Source organism: Apis mellifera, linkage group LG4, assembly GCF_003254395.2.
Source record: "Apis mellifera strain DH4 linkage group LG4, Amel_HAv3.1, whole genome shotgun sequence".
NCBI classification, from domain to species: Eukaryota; Metazoa; Arthropoda; class Insecta; order Hymenoptera; family Apidae; genus Apis; species Apis mellifera.
The window spans coordinates 11,818,761-11,839,172 of NC_037641.1; the positions used below are offsets into that span (position 1 = coordinate 11,818,761).

At 46.1% G+C, this 20,412-nt stretch overlaps 2 protein-coding genes across 52 annotated transcripts in view; both read right to left on the reverse strand.

Moving 5' to 3' along the window:
• Window positions 1-372: 372 nt before the first annotated feature.
• Window positions 373-1,524, reverse strand: LOC725102 (protein dpy-30 homolog). The gene is made up of 3 exons (XM_001120012.5): window positions 1,389-1,524; window positions 1,198-1,277; window positions 373-762 (listed from the first exon to the last, which is right to left on the reverse strand). The coding sequence occupies exons 1-3, from the start codon at window positions 1,402-1,404 to the stop codon at window positions 520-522; spliced, it is 339 nt and encodes a 112-aa protein (XP_001120012.2). The 5' UTR covers window positions 1,405-1,524; the 3' UTR covers window positions 373-519.
• Window positions 1,525-3,625: 2,101 nt separating this feature from the next.
• Dscam (Down syndrome cell adhesion molecule) overlaps window positions 3,626-20,412 on the reverse strand; it is a 60,375-nt gene continuing 43,588 nt past the window's right edge. For 30 of the 51 annotated variants that reach the window (XM_026439945.1, XM_026439917.1, XM_026439914.1 and 27 more), the window contains 19 exons: window positions 13,624-13,743; window positions 13,382-13,555; window positions 13,016-13,312; window positions 12,588-12,949; window positions 12,154-12,525; window positions 11,897-12,083; window positions 11,540-11,827; window positions 11,199-11,468; window positions 10,900-11,131; window positions 10,646-10,822; window positions 10,404-10,570; window positions 9,778-10,017; window positions 9,406-9,573; window positions 8,637-8,774; window positions 7,621-7,811; window positions 7,184-7,541; window positions 6,729-6,786; window positions 6,174-6,179; window positions 3,626-5,136 (listed from right to left, as the gene is read on the reverse strand). In XM_026439945.1, coding sequence (XP_026295730.1) covers window positions 5,052-5,136; window positions 6,174-6,179; window positions 6,729-6,786; window positions 7,184-7,541; window positions 7,621-7,811; window positions 8,637-8,774; window positions 9,406-9,573; window positions 9,778-10,017; window positions 10,404-10,570; window positions 10,646-10,822; window positions 10,900-11,131; window positions 11,199-11,468; window positions 11,540-11,827; window positions 11,897-12,083; window positions 12,154-12,525; window positions 12,588-12,949; window positions 13,016-13,312; window positions 13,382-13,555; window positions 13,624-13,743 — 3,890 coding nt within the window. In that variant the 3' untranslated portion in view covers window positions 3,626-5,051. 51 annotated transcript variants of the gene reach the window in all.

Genomic DNA, 20,412 nt, shown 5'->3' on the forward strand with positions numbered 1-20,412 from the left:
CCGATTCAGTGGATAATTACGTTTAATTGCATCCAATTATATCGATACGAACACGGAAGACTCATTTATTGAATCTTTGATAACGATTCTTTTTGTTTTTTTTATAATTGATGCGAAACACATGTAGATAATAGAGTTTTGTAAAATAATTTTAGTCGAAATTTCAAAATCTACTTAAGGCTTTCAGGTATAAATCGTATCTAAACTTATGAAATTAATATCTTTTCGATAACCTGTACAGATTAATACATTATAATATACGTAGAAAAAATTAACCTCATTAATCACCATAAAAATAATCATTGAAATGAGCACATAGACAAACACTTGAGAAAACTTGTTACATTTTCTTTGTTATTTAACCAAAATATCTTTTATACGATAAAAAGCTAATACATTTTTATTTAATTCAAAATTACACAAATACACCTTGCCCGACTTGAGTATGTTCCTAAGAAGTGTCAATAAATGTTTGTAATTCTTTAATTTTCACCACATATTTATAAATGCGTAAGCAGTTCATTGACTAGTTGGTGGAGATTCACCATTATCGTATTGATTTTTATTCCTCAGCAAATATCCAGCTAGAAAGCTGATGGGATCTGCGGGTCTTTCCTTGGCCAATGTGGATAGAGCTTGTAATAAAATTGGTACTACAGTTTGATCCAAATATTGCCTCGTTGGAAGAGATTGTACTTCGACACGTGACTTCTTTGGTGGCACACCAGTGAGATCAGAATCCTTATTCATTGCTAATATCCTCTACAATAACAAGAAAACAATATATCAGATTAAGGTTAGTAATACTTTAATCGATATTAATTAAATTATTTATCACTATTTTGTTATACATTCTATCAATGTACATAAAAGAATTATAAAAGCTACAAAATATCCACGAATTAAATAAAACTGTGAAATATATGAATCAAAATAATCAAATAACCTAACACAACAACGCCGATACGAAAACAAACTCAAATTTTAATATAACAGCTGTCATTAGATTGGCGGGAAATGGTATAATTGTTTTAATCGAACGATTCGTTATAAATTTCGATATATAAAATCGATTTTATATACAGGAAAATATCGATAGTTTCATCACGAATTTAGGAAATATCAATGATAAGAATCGATGACCAAGAAATAATAACACAACAGGTTACGCCTAGATTTATAGGTTAATCAACTTACGTGCGCTGTTTCGCTCACAACATTGGTGAGGGGTTGTGCCGGCGCCGCTGGCTCGGTCCTTTCCTCTGGTGTATTTTCCGCTATTATAAAAAGAATACGTCGATCGACATTGTTAATACCAAAAATTCCCAACAAAGATATCGCTTAACGGTACCCATTAAATGATAAAAAGCAAAATAAACGGTACGTACCACCGCCAGACGCCATCGTGCCAACAAATGATGTTACCAACCACTACGAGTTATCACTGCACATCGTTCAAATGTTACCATATCGTAAACATTCAAAATTTTACAGGCTAAAAATCGTGTAAAAACATTTGATATTGCAAATCAATAACGTATTTCTTTTTTTTTTTTCGTATTACGATAAAATATACTTTAGCGATTTTTTTAAAATAATAAACGTACGATATAACAATTGTTCTAATGTTACATTTAATAAAAAAAAAAAGAAAAAAATAATCTTTCCTAATTTGATACGATTAGATTATAATATAGATGTTTGGGAATCTAAAAATCATAAACAAATAATTGTTTTTTTTGTTTTTTTTTTGTTTTTTTTGGTTTTATTTATTTAACGTAAAGTTAGACGCTACTACGACTTTGGTACAAAAACATAAAATAGTGGTACTGAGGAAACGGTGTATTGCGAGCGGATCCTCGAGTCCCTACGAACGCGGAGAAATACGAGTATCGTTGTACGAGAATATGAACTTACAGCCAATTTAAAGGCGAGCACTGACATTGTGAGCGCAACACAGGGTACTAATTACGAAATGTCCCGAGTCTGCTTGCAACCGAAAGAGATAACGATACGCGCCCCGCCGAAAGAGAAGCTCGAAGAACCGCCTCGTCGTTGCACAAAAATGGACATCCAATATCTTCAATGAACAAAGCATAACATATATATATACGTATATAACGCGGACGGCGGCACCGACCGTTTCACAGCATTATAAAAAAAAAAAAAAAAAAAAAGTAACGTTAAACCTTGCAAATAGAAGCGATACCAGATCGATCACACAAAATATAACAGATAATAAACAGATAATATTTCCCAATCGATTAATAGAAGAAAGCTATACGACAATCCGCGGACATCACGTTTTTTTCTTTCATGTTTTTCATGTTCCTTTTTTTTTTTCTTTCCTTCTCCTTCTTCTTTTCCTCAATATCGACGCGTCACACGCGTGTGCGGCGAGATCGATCGTACGGCTAATAATATCGAATAAGTTAAATATCTTTCGATTTCCCTTTTATTCGCGTTAAGTTTCCAAAGCTTGAAAGCGAAAAGCTCCGCGAGCGTTACGTGAGTAAAACGTGATATACATCGTAAAAGGTGAGTTGGATATGGCTACATTAATGTGGTAGAGCGCGATCGTAACACATACACGAGACACGAGACTTTGCGCAGCCTTTTTTAAAAATCACATCGATGAAAAGTGCGTCGGCGAGCCAGGAATCGTAGCCAGCGATATATATGCGGATCCCTTTTTGAATAGAACGGATTACGAATTCACGGTCAAAGTACCCCGGCAATATCTCGTCGTCAACGAGGAGACATCCCTTTGACCGTGATCATGCTCGACTGGTGTACCACTCGTGCATCGCCTCGGCAAATAAATGCGACATCTAGACATACCTACTTACAACGTATGTATATGAACGTCAATGTATGTATATATATATATATTTATATATTTATATATTTTTTTTTTTTATATCTAAATAGTATTGTGATAAAAACGAACTATGAGACACGCGCCGTAACCGTATCCTGGCATCGCATCCATGTAACAAGAATCAAATGTTAACGCGAATATTTTAAAATTTTTTTTTCTTCCTCGATTTTCATCCGCGTTCTTTTTTCTTTTTCTTCTTTTTTTTTTTTGTTTTGTTGCATTTATCCATATTTTCATTCTCATTTCCGACGCGTCGCCATTCAACGAAAGAGAAACGGCGGATCTCGCGACCATCCGTCCGACTTATGCCCTACTTATACTTTAAATCGGTATTTGTTGCTCGAATTGCTTACACGTATAATATCATCGTCGCATTTCATATCATTAAATTCACGTGAATTACGTTCAAGTAATTGATCGAGATTAGCTTGCTTGGATATATGTGTGTGTACAGCGGACTAAATATATCGTATAGGACGATTAAAAAATCGACAGCGAGCAACGTGGTGTGTTTTTTGCTTGCGCCTTAAATCTTCTCTCCCTTCTATATAACCATGTATATGAAACATATGTGTTGTAAAATGTTGCGATGTGCTCAACCTCGACGTTCTCGTTGAAATCTCGTTGGTGTTCTGTGATCTAGGGTGCCGCGTTTTTTCCTTCCTACGGATACGAAGTCGATCGATCTAAAAGAAATTTGTCGAGGAGTTTTTCCTCTCTCTTTTCTTTTTCCTTTTTTTTTCCTTTTTTTCTCTTTTTTTTCTCTTTTTTTTCCTTTTTTTTTTTTTTTTTTTTCACTCATCGCGTGATACGCGCGGCGGAAGAAATTATCGATTGGACGCCACCACGGCATCGGATGCGACCTGGTCTCCTTAACTATTGCTACGACGACGACGACGCACTCTCTGCGACACTGTCGCAAAAACAGTGCAAATCTAGAACTTGCTCTCCGCGACGTCGAGACTCAAAAAAAGATCGTCAATCACCAAAAGACAGGGACACAACCTTCGTTACGAAAAATTATAAATCGTATATATATGTATAATAATATTATCATATATATGTATGTATGTATGTATGTATGTATGTATGTATATGTATAATATCATATGCCTGCGGGGAGCGGCAGTGTGGCACAACCATGACTTAAAAAGCGAGTAACTAATGTATATCTCGTGTGTACTTCCCGTGACTCGTGGGTGGGTGGGGGGAGAGGGGGCGCTTGGAAGCGACAATTCGTAACCTAGGACGTCCCGCCAAACAATCCCCTCCCTCCCTCCTTCCTTCCTTCCTTCCCCTCCTTCCCCTCCCCTCGTGGAAACGCACCGTCGCCGAGAGCACGCGTCGCGGGCCGCGGATTCTACCAGCCGAGAGCGTTTTTTTCGAATACGAACACGCCGGGTATGTTCGTTTCTCTTTCTTCCTTCTTGCTTCCTTTCTTTTTTTCGCGACAGGACACTCGTTCAGGAGAGAATTAACGCAGTTTTGGAAAACGACGACGAACGGTATGTTGCCCCCTCAAGATCAGCGATCATCCATTCGCCTGGATCGGCAGTTCGATTCAATTTTGGCAGTTTCTTTAAATCTGGCCTTCCAATATCAAAATGGACAATTGAGCAAGAACGAGTGAGTGTATATATATATATATGTATATATATTTATAGAGAAAAGGCGCGAGATCTATAAGTAGAAAAAGGCCAAGAAACAATTGGAAGGAAGGAAAGAATGGTCGAAGACGAAGTGGAATGGGATCCGTCCCTTCGGGAGGCAAAAATATCCGTCGCCGGTTTCCTTTAACATCAATCGATTCGATCGATCTCTCGAAATGCGAAAACACGTCTCGACGAGCGCTGTGACTTTAATTACTTATTGGCCGCCGCGAAACTCCGTCTAAACTATCTATCTATTCGTGGATCTATCGACTGGCGATCGATGATTATGGTTGTTGTCACTTCTTGGTAGAAGAAATCGTTGCAATTTTGGACAAATTCGACGACAGCCCCGTGGGGGGGGAAGAGCGTTGCGCACCATTGTCCGCTTCTTCTTCTCCAGTTCTTCGGCCGCTGGTGACGGGGGGAGAGAGAGAGAGATAGAGAGATAGAGAATGAGAAAGAAAGAGAGAGAGAGAGAGAGAGGGAGAGACGGAAGACCACGGAGGATGATTTACAGGTTACACTGCCACAGTATCGTAGGGTGTGAGGAGTCCCCCGTGACCGCCGTGGCCGGAGCCGGTTTGCCGGCTGGGGGCTTCGTTTCTGTAACAGGCAGTTTATCCATTCAATACTTCTCGTTATTCTCGTGTTCATCCCCTCCCGTCCCTTTTTATTTTTTTTTTTCGCATCACCACATTCTATTACACTTATTAGCTTAATAGTAGTAGTAGTAACTATATATATATTTTATCCAAACTATTAATCCTCGACAATTCTCGTATGCATCTAAAAGATAGAAATTAATAATGAAAAAGAACTATCTGCACAATCTGTGTGATTTCAGCGTGATACAACATGCATTATATATATATATAGATATATGTATATATAGATATAGAGAGAAAGATAGAGAGAGAGAGAGAGATAGAGAGCTTCATTAATCGCGGCTACGTAATATCGATTAGACTAATGATTACTTTTCAATCTTTTTTAATTAATTAATCGATCGATAAGTAAGAGCGAATTAATTTTTAATTCTCTAAAGCGGTCGTTGTTAGCTAATTGGTAAAAAAGTAGCACCAGCAGCGATGGCAGCAGAATCTGTAGTAGGCAATGACAGCTGTAGCGAGAGAGAGAAAAAAAAATAAAAAAAAAAGAAAGGAAGGCAACGAATCGCGTGATCCGTTATATCCATCGATTTGATCTATGGCGGGGAAGGGGGCAAAAAAAAAAAAAAAAGAGAAACGAACTACGAATAAATATACGGTCACATCGTTCGGCAATTGTCGTTGCGAAATTGCATGCAAAGAACACATGAGTTAAAAACTGAGTAAAGTAAGCGATTATCCGACCCAGGTAGAGATCTGATTGTCGTTGGTATGAAAGCGACGCTGTCGAAGCATTGACTGACCTATATTCTCGTGGCCAACAAAATAATAAACTAATAGCTAAGAACAAAGTTGTTGAAAAAAAAGCTTCTAAAGCTTTTCAAAAAAAAAAAAAAAATTTAACGCGATTCTCATAGTTACATATAAAATGCATCCTGCGGCGATTTAATTGTTATTATTATTATTATTATTATTATGATTGTTGTTATCATTATCATTATTATTATTATTATTATTGTCTAACGAACTTACGGCTTCCTGCGTAAAGAGTCATGAAACAAGAAAAAGTCAGAGATTGTCGTTATAAATATTATATATAGATTGCCGAGAAAGATACGACAGTTCTTAGCAACACCACCGTGCACTCGATCGTCACTATGCGAATTTTATGAAATAAACTACAGATACACGATAATATAATAATTCGATCGAATTAACGGGTGGGGAAAAAAGTGAAAAGTAGGAGAGGGAGAGAGAAAAAATACAATTTTAGAAGAGAGAAGCGAATCTAGCAAAGTATATATATGTATATACATATATATACACATATATATACTACCAAGGAAAATCGAAAGAGGGGAAGGTTCGTTTCGGAAGAAGGGTAGAAAAAAAAAAAAAAGAAAGAAAGGTCGAAGCTTTTGCTAAACGGAGAGAGACAGAGAGAATGGCCAATTCACTTTCGAGAAAGTCAATGAGAATCTCTCGAGGCAACGGAAATCATCTCGAGACACAGCGGCATGTGGAACGGTGACCGTTTCGTCCCGATCCGTGCACCGTTTAAACCAAACTCACTCGATCTCTACTGACCTCTCTATGAGTTTACGCATCTCCTCGGTGGTCATGCCGTCCTTGCCGCGAGCATTCACTGAAATAGAAAAACACACGGCACGATTGACACAACGGTAAACTACTACGACGACACGTAGCATGCAAATGTGTGTGTGGAAGAAGCTAAACGATTAAAGAGAGAGAAGATGGAAAGAGAGAGAGAGAGAGAGATAGACAGATATAGATACACTGAGACCCCGCAGCGAGTCAACCGGTTCCATTCTTGGTCGCGTGTTGGTGACTCGCTCGGCATGCCTATATATTTTTCTACCGCTTAAAGAACGAGCAGGGGCGCGAAAGGGAGGGGGATCCGGGGCGAAACGCGGCTTCTCTCAACCTCGAGAGAGAGAAGCCCCTCTTCCTAGCGACGAGAGGGAGAGACCCGTCCCGCTCCGATCCCCCGGCTCGATCGACCTCGGCCTCTTTGTACTGACCGCCGTAGTTGCGGTTCACAAGTTGGTCGCGATCGCACTCCGCCTCGCTGATCTCGTTGCTCTCCTTGCTGTCGTTGAAACTCGAGTTGTTCTGGTCGTGGTTCCTTGGCGGGGGTGGGGGCGGTTCCGGTGAGCCAGAGACGGGGATGTTGCGGGCCGAGCCCACGCTACGGCGTCCAACCGAGCCGCGGGATCCGTAGTGGTCGTACGGGGCGCCGTACTGTCCGTATTGGGAGCCGTATTGATCCTCCTCGGGCGCGCAGTTGGCCGGGTCGTCGTATTCGGGGGAGAAGACGTTGTGGGTTCCGCTGCCGCCTCCTTGGGACGGTACTCGGGAGTAGCGACCGTTTTGACGCGGCTGAGGGTCAAAGAAAATTGTTCGATGATTGATAGGGATGGTGGATAGGGGAACGATCCATGGATGGGTCGAGATGTACCATGGATTGAGATCCGGAGCGGCTGTGGGCGGAGGCGTTCGTAGGGTGTCCAACGGGCGGTCCCATGGTGCCAGAGTGTCCGTTGCCTGGGTGCGGGAAGGTCTGGAATTGCATCGCCTTGCTGGGGTCCATCTCCTCGCGGAATCCAAGAAGGTGGAAGGTGGCGTAGGGGCAGATCTCGTCTTCCATGCCTGAAAGAAATAATCACCAAGGGTAGACACTGCAGTTATGGAACCGATCGAACTAATCTATAATCAAACGGGATTGAAATCGTTGATGTTTGTCCATTTGTCGGATAATCCGTGGCGTGGGTGGTTTCTTTCTTTCTTTCTTGTGGGTGCGTTGGCCTCGTGCAATGCTAACTAAGAAAAAAACGTGGCGGGTAGCTACGTACGTGTATTCTCCTTCCTATGTTCCCTCTTCTCTCGTACTCTACTCGCTTCTTATATACAGAGAATATAGGAAATATATATGTGTGTATATATATATATATATATATATATATATATATATACGCATGCACGTTAATCAATCGTGTCTTTGTACAGTTTCGTTGTTGTCGTTCGCTCGATCTCATCTCTTTTATCTCCCATCCCGAGAAACTTGTCCGACATTTCGAAGAAACGAAAAGACAACACCGTCCCTGTATCCCTTTCGTATTCGTAAATGAAAAAAAAAAGAAAAAGAAAGTAGGACGAATCGAAAGGAATGTGGTTATTTTCGTGTTTATATATTTGTTTATTACTTGCGAAAATAAAGGATGAGCGCAAAGCATGCGTGAATGCGTGCAAAACATCGAAGTTAAGGGCAAGTTAGCGAATATCGCACGGCGTGAAGAGCCGTGAAGAAATACGGACTTACGAAGAAATATACACGCAATAGCCTGGATTGATAGCCGGCCGATTAAGGTTAGTTAATCGTGGTAGATGTCGCGATAGAGAGACGAAGGCTCCGTGACGGCGGCACGGAGAGGAGAAAGAGCGCTTCGCTCGGTTCTTTAACTACGTTTTACCAACCTCTGTGGGATAGACCCTCGGCACTGCCCATGCGAGGTGGCGGTGGACATCTTCGGTTCGGCGCGCAATGATTCAATTCTTCGTACATATGTCGTCTTGGATCCCACGTCGAGTGGCTTCTTATCGACCCTGTCCCACCTATCGAACATATACTACAAACGTCGTACGACTGGCTTACCGATCTTCGGTTTCGCCCTTCTCATCGATTTCTTATCGATTCATCGGCGGGCGTGAACTGACAGGGTTTGAAAACGGTGACGTACGCGTATAGCAATGCGATAAGCGCAAATAAAATAAGGGAGGAGAAAAATAACCGTTCCCCATACATCTCGATTACGTTTAAATATATATATATATATAGTATATATAGAGAGAGAAAAAATATTTTGAAGCGAGGCAAACAACGAAACAAACTGGCAATGACTATACTGATCCAATACGCTCTCGCGTACGAATTACTTGTGTTTGGAGAATGCGTGTTTGTGTGTACGAGTGTTTTCGACGAGACGTTTCCCGATCAACATCCAACACAAGTTGGACGAGAATGGTGACGAGAATTCTACGATTCGTGTGTGCGTATACATATTCGTCTCGTATGTATTCGACTCGATTTCTCGTGTGCCACGAATGAATTATGAAAATGTAATAGAGATAAAAAAAAAAGAAGTAGAAACGGTAAAAAAACACTATCGTGCCGATGCGACAACATCTAGACAATAATTGGAATTTTTTAGCTAGAGATGGTATATTGTTGGCAGTTGTGGCTTACTTATCACTGTACCTCGCTTGATGCGATCGCAGGTGTTATAATTGGATCCGGGAACGGGGGGCAATTTACGGTTGGGCGGGGCGATGTATCCAAGCTCGTCGCGCAGATCTGGCCTTCGCTTGTCGAGGGTCGCTCCGCCTACCCCGGTTTGTTGGTAAACCACGTCGTCTAAAAAAGAAAAAAGATCGAACGGGCGCGTAGCAGCGTGTCGTATGAGCTCGCCGTATAGGAACTGTGTCCCGTGCACGGATCGAAGTCGCCGGATACGCCGATAACGCACTCGACACGATTATCCCGTCCGGCCAACTTCCATCCCCGTTCCGTAATTAAACGTAATTTATTGTGTAAAATAATAAAAAAAAATTGGTATACATTGTCCCTCGTAATATTTCTCGTCGGCTGATGAGATACCTCGCAGCCGCGTTTGCTCCGGGCCCCGAGTTCTCCTAGACAATGCGACGCAAATCACCACTATCCCTACAATAATGACGACGATCGTTGCTCCGACCGGTACAACCACGTTCACGTCCAGCCAGCCGGGCAACCAAGGGAAATAACGCCTCACGTCCGTGCTGTCGTTATCGCCGTTCCGCACGGGGGGCGCGATCGTACCTGTTCGCCGGGACAGTGCAGAAAAAGAGAGAGGGTTACCTTTATCGCTACCATGGCCCTTCCCTCTGAGAACGCAGATCACGATGACGGCAACGATTATAACGAGAATAGCTGCTACCACGGGTACGACCAGATTTAAGTTAGCCATGAAAATTTTCATCGGATCCTCGTCGTTGCCACCACCGTTCACGTCAGGTAGCTCTCGGGCCGGTGCAATGGTGCCTGGAACAAAAAATATGGCGACCGTTCAATCCAGCCACCATTAGCACCGGCTACGAGGTGCGCCGTTGCCGTTTTCCTTTTTTTTCTCTTTCTTTCTTTCTTTCTTTCTTTCTTTCTCTTTCTCCTTTATCCCCTCATCGCTCCCTTCACCAAGTTTTATTTACCTCCGGTTACGGTCAGCGTTGCGAATTCGTACTCGGCAACCGCGAATCCGGCGTTATTGTGGGCGGTGACGCGCAAGTGGTACCACGTGGCAGGGACCAAGTCCAAAACTACGAAGTTGCCGCCCGGTTTAACGTTGTTCGACACCTGGTTCCATTCCTGTTGGTTCCTGAATCACACGATCGACACCTATGACTTGTAAACTCGTTTATCGTAGATTTCGCATTCTCGATTTCCCCCTTACTTCTTCTTGTGCTCGACCACGAAGTAGATCATGGGGCAGCCGCCGTCCGACCAAGCGTTCAAGTGCAGAGTGATGCTGTTCGTCGCCACCTCGATGAACCTGGCCGCCTCGGGGATGATCGGTTTCGAGCCTTTGGTGCGGGTGTTGAGCATGTCGGATGGATCGCCGGTTCCGATTCTAAAATCCGAGTCAATCGTCCCAATACGTAATTTATCATACAATTTATTATAATTTTGCCTCGCTCGTTTATTTACCCGTTGTACGCCGTCACGTAGATCTGGTATCTCGAGCCGCAAAGCAGATTCTCCAAAGTGTACTTCTGCACGGTTGAGCTGATCTGCGCCGTGTCCCAGTCGCCGAATTCCGGTTTGTAGTGGATCGTGTATCCGTGGATGGGGGCGTTGTCGGTCGGGTGAGGGCGCACCTTCATCGTCAACGAGTTGGTGGTGGTCGCGGTAAGGGTGATTTGGGGCGAGTGGGGGGGAGCTGCGAAATGGAATGGCGAACTCGTTGGTGGCCCAGTTTCGAGGGAGGGTTCGACGAGGTTTCTCACCGTGCACGATCAATTGGTGGGTGACGGTGTCGTGGCCGAACGTGTTCTCAACGTAGCAAGAGTATTCGCCGGCGTCGGTGCGGTCCACTTCCTTGATGAACAGAGATCCCTCGGGCAATTGTCGCAGCCTGTCGCTGGATTGGAGAACGGCGCCACGCACTTTCCACGTAACCTCGGGCGCGGGTACACCGACGGCCAGGCACGGTAACTTGACGTCCTCCTTGTAGGTAGCCGTGAATTTGTCGTCGAACGAAGCGATCTTCGCCGGTACTGGAAAGTTATAGTTTTCGAGACGGGGAGTTGGATCGAAGAGGTGTATCGAAGAAGGGGGGAGGAGGTACCTCGAACGCTGGGCGCAAGTGCAACGATCTTGGAAGCCTCTCCCTCGCCGATGTTCGTGCTCGCTGTCACCCAGAAGTCGTATCTGCGCGTCTTGTCCAATTCGGATGCCTCGTGGGTGAGTTGGTTGGGTGGCACCTTCTGACTGGTCGGTTCCTCCGCGTTGTCAGCTTTCGTGTACACGGTGTATTGGGTGATTACGCCGTTCGGTTGGCTGGGTGGCCTCCAGGAAACCAGGATCGATTCGGACGACATGACGAGAGCCTTGATCGCGATAGGCGCTTCGGGGGCTTAAGAGAGTAAAGGATTAAGAGAGTAAAGATTTGCTTTTCTCGAAAGGTTTGCCATCTGTTTCTTACCATCCTGCTCGGTTTGGCAGTGAATAGGCGCTGACTTGACACCGTCGCCGCCAGAAGTGAAAGCCAAGACTTGCATGCTGTAGTTCGTGTACTTTTTCAATCCGTGCAAAATGGTCTCGCTCGAGGAGGTGATCTTGGTGTCCTTGGTGTTCTCGTCGTACCAGGTGTCGGAGGGTCCGTAGATGACCTAGATAAGATTAAGGAGAATATTGGAACGGGCAGACTAGATTCCTCCACCTGACGGAATTACAAGTTACCTTGTATCCGGTGATGACTCCGTTCGCGGCGCTAAGAGGGGGCGACATCCAGGAGATTCTGATGGTCTGGGAGGTCAAGGTGGTGCAAGTGGTGTCGTGAGGGGGTTGCTCGGGTACGCCTTCGGCTGTGTGCTGTCTCCGCTCCTCGCTCATCGGCCCGGATCCCACTTTGTTGAACGCTTGAACGACCACGCTGTACTGGGTGTACGTCTTCAGGTTCATGATCTGCAGATGGTGCTCCTTTCCGTCCTCCTTCGAGAAGTCCACGGTTTCGAACATGTACGGTTTCTCGGACGAGGAGAGCCTGTAGCCAACGTAGTATCCAAGAATCTCGCCGTTCCAATCCTCGCGAGGGGGCGGTTTCCACGTTACCTGATTCGAAAGATGGAAACATTGTATGGAGAAAGAAGGAGAGATTCGAGGAGATTCGGTACCTTGAGAGTGTGCTGGTCGAGATCGTCGACGCGGATGGAGGTTGGGGGTCCGCTGGGCGCCTCCTCGGCAGTGATTATGGTGACAGTGTCGGACGGGTCGGACGCGCCTATTTCGTTCTCGGCCACGATTCTGAGGTGATAGGTGGTGGCAGGCCTGAGATTGAACACTCCAGCCACATTCTGTTGGGATCCAGGAACCAGAACTCTGTCGATGTCGGTCTCCCACGAGCCTTTGCTTATCTTGTACTCGATCACGTAGCGCTTGATCGGGCTGTTGCCGTCGTACGGCGCCGCCCAGGAAAGTTGGACCGAGCGTCCAGACTTGTCCAACACCTTCAAACCGTACGGAACCTCGGGTACCTCTGCGAGGAAACGTAATTCGTAACTCGAGAAAGGGGGAGGAGGTTCAGTTCAGAATAGACTCGAACCTTGGACGATCATGTTGATACTCGTGTCGTCGCTTCCGAAAGCGTTGGTCGCTACGCAGGTGAAGAGGGCAGAGTCGCTTCTTTCGGTTCTCTTGATGCTCAGGTCGGACAGCACGCCGTTCGCCAATATTTCCTCCCGGATCGTGTAACGGGAATCGCTCTTCGGGTCCAGCCTCTTGTTGTTCATGTTCCACAGGATGCCGATCGGTTTCTCGCCTTGGGCCTCGCACTGCAACACGGCCGGTTCTCCTCGTCGCGCCGTCTGGTTCTTCAGTTTGATCTCGAAATGGGGCGGAGCTGCGCGAATTAACGAAAATTAGGACGAAGAGAAGAATAATAAACGATCGAACGATCGTTTCTTTATACCTTGAACCGAGATGAAGATGACAGCCGAGAGTCCTGCGCCGATTCCATTCACAGCCTCGCAGAGGTAGTAACCTTCGTTTGTCTTTTGAATGTTGTTGATCGACAGGGTGCCATCCTCCACGCTAATGTCCGGGTTGCTCAATTTCAAGTCGGTGTAATCGCCCGGCGTATCCCCTGCGAGTAAAGTAGGAATAAAGTGGAAAAGCAATGGACGGATGGATGATCGATGATCGATTATTTACCAGCGGCTTTCTTCCACGTGACCTGGGGCTTGGGGAAGCCGTCGGCTTTGCACTCGACGCGAGCGTCGGAGCCTTGAGCGAATGCCTTGTCGGTGGGTTCCAGGATCCAGCGGGGTGGTACTGGATACAGAATAGCCAGGTCATTCGAAATGTCCCGCGCGCCAACCGTGTGGGGCAGTTATCCGGGAGTCAGTCGCTTCTCGTCGTGATCTCGAGCTCTCCCATTAATTTCTTCATTTCTCTTTATCCCTCTTCTTTTTTTCGAGGGACGCACTTCTCACGTTTCGAGATCACGAGAGCGCGGTGTTTCGTCGCGTGCTGAACGAAACGCACGCGGCTCACTCCCGCAACTGCGACGAAAACAACAACGACAACGACATTGCATCTAAGAATCGTGCATGCGGGAATGTGAAAAGAGATGAAAGTGATGATCGTGTTATGCGGGTCACTACTTGCACGTAAAAAGTTACTCGAGTGAAAGATGGTGAACGTGCGCAAGAGAGAGAGAAGAGAGAAAGAGAAAGAGAGAGAAAAGTGCTCGGCTCGAAGCCGAGGAGCGAAGCGCCATGCACGCAAGGATCAAGTAACGGCTGCTCAAGTCCGTCGTGCTGCGGCGAAAGAAGTTGAAGAGAAAGAGAGAGAGAGAGAGAAAGAGAGAAAGCTATCGAGATTTCGTTAGACTAAAAAAAGGCGGCATGCGTTGTTGTTCAAAAGAAAGATATATCGACTACCGCTACGCTAAATGCATGTAAAAAAGAAATGAATACGAGGCGAGACGTGTGGTGAGAGAGGCGGGGGTGGTGGATGGAGGCGAGGGTAGGTCTCATCGAGAGGGCTGGTGAGATTTTCAGGGGTTGATCGGACGGTCGGTCGGTCGGTCGTGTTGGAGGAGAGCAAGGACGCGTTTGTAGCGCGACGGGGGAGGGGGTACGGTACGGTGAGATAACAATAAATCGACACTCGAATGTGATCACGAGAGACACGCAGCTCGATCGCTGGGAGGGTGATCCTGAGACGGATAATCCGGCGATAGATCGCGACGATCCATCGATCGTTGTTCGGTGTTGTTATTATTATTATTATTATTATTATACGAGTGATGGCTCGTGGCGATTGAGTTTTCTTTTTTCTTTTTTCTTGCGGGAGAAGAGAGGGGGAGGGAGCTGAGGAGAGCTGAAGCACGTGACGCGCACGAGAATTGTCGTGTATATATATATATGTATATATATATACATACATATACATATAACGTGTGTATCCTGATCGTCGGTGGTGCCTGTTATCGAGATCGCGCGGCGAGAAAAAGCCAACTCGAAAAAAAAGCCATACTCGATAAAGTGTCGTCGAAGAACATTAGCGACGATGAGAGCGTGACAACGAGACAGGGGTGGTGATCGAACGATGCGAAATACTTGGCCAACAAATAAACGATGCGGGTCAAGCTGAACCAAATTTGCTGGACGGAAAGGGTTGGAACGAAGTGGGCTTTCTTCTTGTAACTTCTGCTACTCGGTTGAACGAGGCAAGGAGGAAATAGGAACGACGGGGATATGGGTATACATAATACACGCGGAATGAGATTGCAGAACGAGGAATATAGAGAGAAAGAGAGAGAGAGAGGATAAGTAGAAAGTCAGAGATAGCGAGAGAGAGAGAGAGAGAGGTACGGCGCGCAAGAGAGTCGTCCCCGGCGAGACGAAAGCTGTGAACGCGAAAAAACTCTTCCGTTGTGTGAACTGAAATCCAGAAAGCTTTCGCGAAAAAAGGAAAGACTTGGTTCGTTCTCGGCAACGACGAAGATGCATTCAATCAAAATTATTGTTATAAAGCCTGCGACAAACGAAACAATCTGAACGAAGTGGGGTTGTGAAATTGCGCCGCGGGCGCGGTTTGTCGCGTCCCATCTCATCATTCTTTGTTCGCTCTTCACGCACGCGGTTCAATCCAATCATCGTCAATTATTAATATTGGCACGATATTATTCATTCACCACGGATATATCATTATTCCCACATTATTACTCATTACTCCCTAACCGTGGACACGCAACGTCGCCTCGTGGATCGCTTTCCCGGACGGATTGGTTGCGATACACGTGTAACGTCCCGCGTGGTCCGGCGTTACAGGCTCGATCAGCATCATGCTCATCCGTGGCCCGAGTTTCCCGACGTTGTATCCCATGAATTGCGAGAGGGGCCGATCCTCGTGGGTCCAGGCGATGTCGATGGGGGTGTCGCCCGTCGCAACCATGCACGCCAATTGGGCGGCCTGCCCCGCGTAAATCGGTTGATCGCCAAAATCGAACGGACTGATCCGTGGCAAGACTGGAACGATCAGTATCCGCAGCTAGATCCACCACGCATACACATCCTCGATGGATCTCGTCGTCGTTGATCATCGTCAGATCACCCAACTGATTTCCCATTCCTTTTCCTCTAATTTCTCCTCCTCGAATGGACGCCCACGTTTTTCGTTTCGCGCGAGGGAAAGGATCGAGAAGAGGCAGACAGCCGGAAAGACAGAGAGAGAAGAGAGAGAGAGAGAGAAAGACGAGACGCAGTGCGCGCGTGAGCGTGTGTTACGTGTGTGGGAGAAAGGAGAAAACGAGAGAGAGAGAGAGAGTTGGACGTGGGAACGAAGGGGAGGGGAAGTTTAGCTCGTCCTGAACTACGGACAAATTACCTTTGATCATTGGTAGCCCAAGGATAACGAGAGTGGGGGACTGTGGTCCAAAAGCTATACTCGGCCGAGCGACCTACCTAAACGATGATGCTTCGAAACAAACGATGCGGGATGATAATTATATGTGTAAAGAAAGAAAGAGTCGGACAGTCGGGCAAATGCAGACTTTCCAAAAAAAGAAAAAAAAAAAAGAAAGAAAGAAGAAGAACAATATTCAATATAATGTTACGTATATTACGCTATTACAACAATCAACAGCAGACAATGGTAGAGACGTTCTCTTTGCTTCTCTTTCAAAAGTATATACGTATATATGTATATGTACATACATATATATATACACATATATTATGTACTACTCGAACTACGAAATACGAAGAGCGGAATAACAATTAATCGAATTAACGAAGAAAAGAAGAAAAAAAAAAAAGAAAAAGAAAGTTTCACGCTATACCTGCCCGGTATATATATATATATATATATATATATATATATATATATATATACACACATAAAATAAACACGTAGGAAAAAGAAAGAAGGAAACAATTTACAGCGTGTCTACGCGTAATAATAACCAATAATAATAAATTATACGATAAATAAACACGGCTGGATCACAACATCATGCCGATATTCTCCAAATATCATCAATTCAATTTCAATCAATCGTGGCGCAACGTTCGCTCCGATATTATTTATCTCTTCGATAATATGCTATATGCTCCGATACAATATATATGGCCAATATTTGATCTCAACTGAACAACAGAGTTGCGGCGTGTTCTGTACCGTTCACTTTTAGATGGGCGCTGTGCCTAGCACGACCGGCTGGATTATCGGCGACGCAAGCATACTCCCCGGCGTGCTCTCCCCTGACCGCGGGGATCGTCAGTGCGGACACTCTATCCCCCAACGCGGTGATACCAACTCCGTCGCCTACTTCTAAATGGCGTCCCTCGAACAACCACTTGAGCGAAATCGGCGTGTCCCCCTTCACGACCGCGCAATGGACGATTATCAGATCGCCGGAGTTCGCCTCGTCGAATGTGAACGGCTGCAGATGCGGGGCGACTGCCGAGAGATAGAGACAGATCGACATATCTACAGTACAGCCGTGCATACGACACACTTCGCTTGATTTACTTTGGGCGGGGGAGGGAGGAAGAGGAGGGAGGAGGACAGGGAGGGGATATAGTCGGATACAGTCAAATGGATATATGTATCTCGTATCGTTTGGAATCGAATATATATATATATGTGTGTTGATATACACATATATATATATATACATATATTCGAGCAAGTACATGGCTACTGGATATGGATAATTTTTGAGGAAGGGGAGGTTTTTCTCGAAAGAAAAAAAAAGAAAAAGAAAAAGATATAGTACGACAAGCGTGTGTGAAGACGTATTCGAATTAACAAGATCTATTATATTAAATGGTATATATATATATATATAATGGTATATATATATATAGATGGGCAGATTTTAAGCACCGTTGACAATGAGATCGGCCGAGAGCTCGTGCCTTCCGGCAAGGTTTTCCGCGATACACGTGTACGTTCCAGCGTGCGTTGCCTGGACGGATCCTATGCTGAGTATGGCGCCCCGTCCGCCGAGATCCACGATCGAGATTCCAGAGTGGGGCGAGATCGAATGACCGTTTAAGGTCCAGCGAAGCTTCAAGGGTTGATCGCCCTCGACCACGGCGCACGGTACGGTTACTACTTGACCCGAGTTAAGCGGTTTCTCGCCGAACGTGAACGGCAATAATTTCGGAATGACTGGAAACAGAAAAGAACTGAAAGAAGAAGAAAAAAAAAGAAGAAAAGAGAGCGTCGGCCTTGCAAACTCCTGGATCGAGGATCGATCGAGAAAATCTCTCTCTTCCTTCCCCTCCCTTCCGAATTTTCGCGAGGCGAGAAAAAGGAGAGAGAGGGAGATGAAAAGCGGAGGAAGGGGAAGGGGAGAGGAGCGGGAAGGGAGATCTCGCGACGAGAAGAATGTCTGGACGTTGTGTACCGTTGACGTCCAATTTGGCCGAGTGGGAGGTCGATCCAGCCGCGTTCGAGGCGACGCAGGTGTACTCCCCCGCATGCCTCGCAGCCACGGACTCGATGGTCAGCTGTTTGACGCGTTTCCCGGAGTTGGACACGATCACGTCCATCCGATCGGATCTGATAGGCTGGTTATCGAAGGTCCAAGCGATCTCGAGAGGGGAGTCGCCTTTGGTCACCACGCACTGTACCGAGACCAGGTCCCCGGCGTTCACTGGCTCGTCGCCGAACGAGATCGGCGCGATCTGCGGCGAGACTGCGAGCAACCAGCAACGCGTCCGCGTTGTCAGAGAGATCGAACGGGCGCTCGATGAGTAAATGCGAGAAAAGGAGTGGAAAAAGAGGATTGGAAAAGGAGGATTGGAAAAGGAAGGGAAAAGGTCTTCGATGAGTAATCATATCGTGCGATGATTATAATGCTGTGACTTCGTAATACCGTTCACCGATAATTCTGCCGAACGGCTGACGGATCCCACCAAGTTGCTCGCTACGCAAGTATATTCGCCTGCGTGATGCGCGGTGACTGAGTCGATGACTAGGAGAGAGTTCTTTTTCCCGGTTTTCGTGATAGTTATATCCGGATGGCTAGAGCGCGTGATAGGTTCCCCGTTCAAACTCCATCGTATCTCGATGGGAGGATCACCTTTCAACACGCTACATACCGCCGAAATTTGTTCACCCCAATTGGCCGGTTCCTCGTTGATGGAAAACGGGGCGATCTGCGGAGCGACTAGAAACAACATCCGAAAAGCTATTTCAATACTCGTAGCCGCGGTCTCGGTCGGTTCGTACGAATCCTTCCGTATCGATCGATCAAGTAGCGAGCAAACAGGAGAAAGACGGGAGATAAGATGGAACTATTTTAAAGAAAAGACGGTGGAGGCGGGGAGAAAGGAAACGTTTTCTCGACGGACGCGTGCCAGTGAAAGGAGATAGATAGATAGATAGATAGATAGACAGACAGATAGATAGAGAGAGCGGTATTCGTATCTATATATATATACGATATGGCGCAATAGCGGAAAGGGAGGTACGGTTCTCTGTACCGTTTACGGCCAAGGTGGCCGAATAGCTGGTCGCTCCTGCCGCGTTCGAGGCGGTACACGTATATTCCCCGGCGTGGCTGCCGCTCACAGCCTCGATGGTCATCAGACTGACGCGTTTCCCGGTGCTCGATATAGTGATATCGGGGCGATCGTTGGCCGAGATAGGCTCACCGTTCAGGGCCCAGGCCAGCTCGATGGGCAGGTCCCCCTTTACGATGGTGCACACTGCCGAGACCGCTTCTCCCCAATTCGCGGGCTCGTCACCGATCGAGAACGGCGCGATCTGCGGCGCAACTGAAAAATACCCGGTCAAAGCCACGAGTGCCCCCTCCTCCTCCCGTTCGATCGCGCGAGGATTGTACGACGCAGGGATGACGGGAGATGACGAAAGCGAAGAAGAAGCGAGAAGTGGACGAGAAAAGAGAGAAGAGAGTCTGAGAAGAGGTGCGCCTCCTACGTGTAGATCGTCGCATAGCATAGCACGCTACTATTACCGTTCACGGCCAATGCGGCCGTGTGGCTCGAGGCTCCAGCCCTGTTCGACGCGGTGCAAGTGTATTCGCCCGCGTGCCTTGCCGCCACGGCGTCGATCGCCAACACGCTCAGCCGCTTGCTCTTCGTGATCGTGTACTGATCGCTTCTCTCGGGATCGATGGGCGTACCGTCGAACGCCCAGCTAATGTCCATAGGGAAGTCTCCCTTCAGGATCGAGCAGGTCGCCGAGATCGCTTCTCCCGAGTTCACCGGCTCGTCGCCGAACGTGAATGGAAAGATCTGCGGTGCAACTGGGAAAATGGCCGCCACTCGAGTTACGCGATACACCGAAAATAACCGAAATATATATGTGTGTGCGTGTGTATGAAGGAAGGAGTTTCTCGTTTCGTCGTACGACAAGGGGGAGGGGAGGGAAGGAGAGGTGGAAGGAAGGGACGATCGGGATCGATAATCTTTCTTCTTTCTTTTTTCACTCTGTTTTTATTCTTTTTAATTAGGCGAT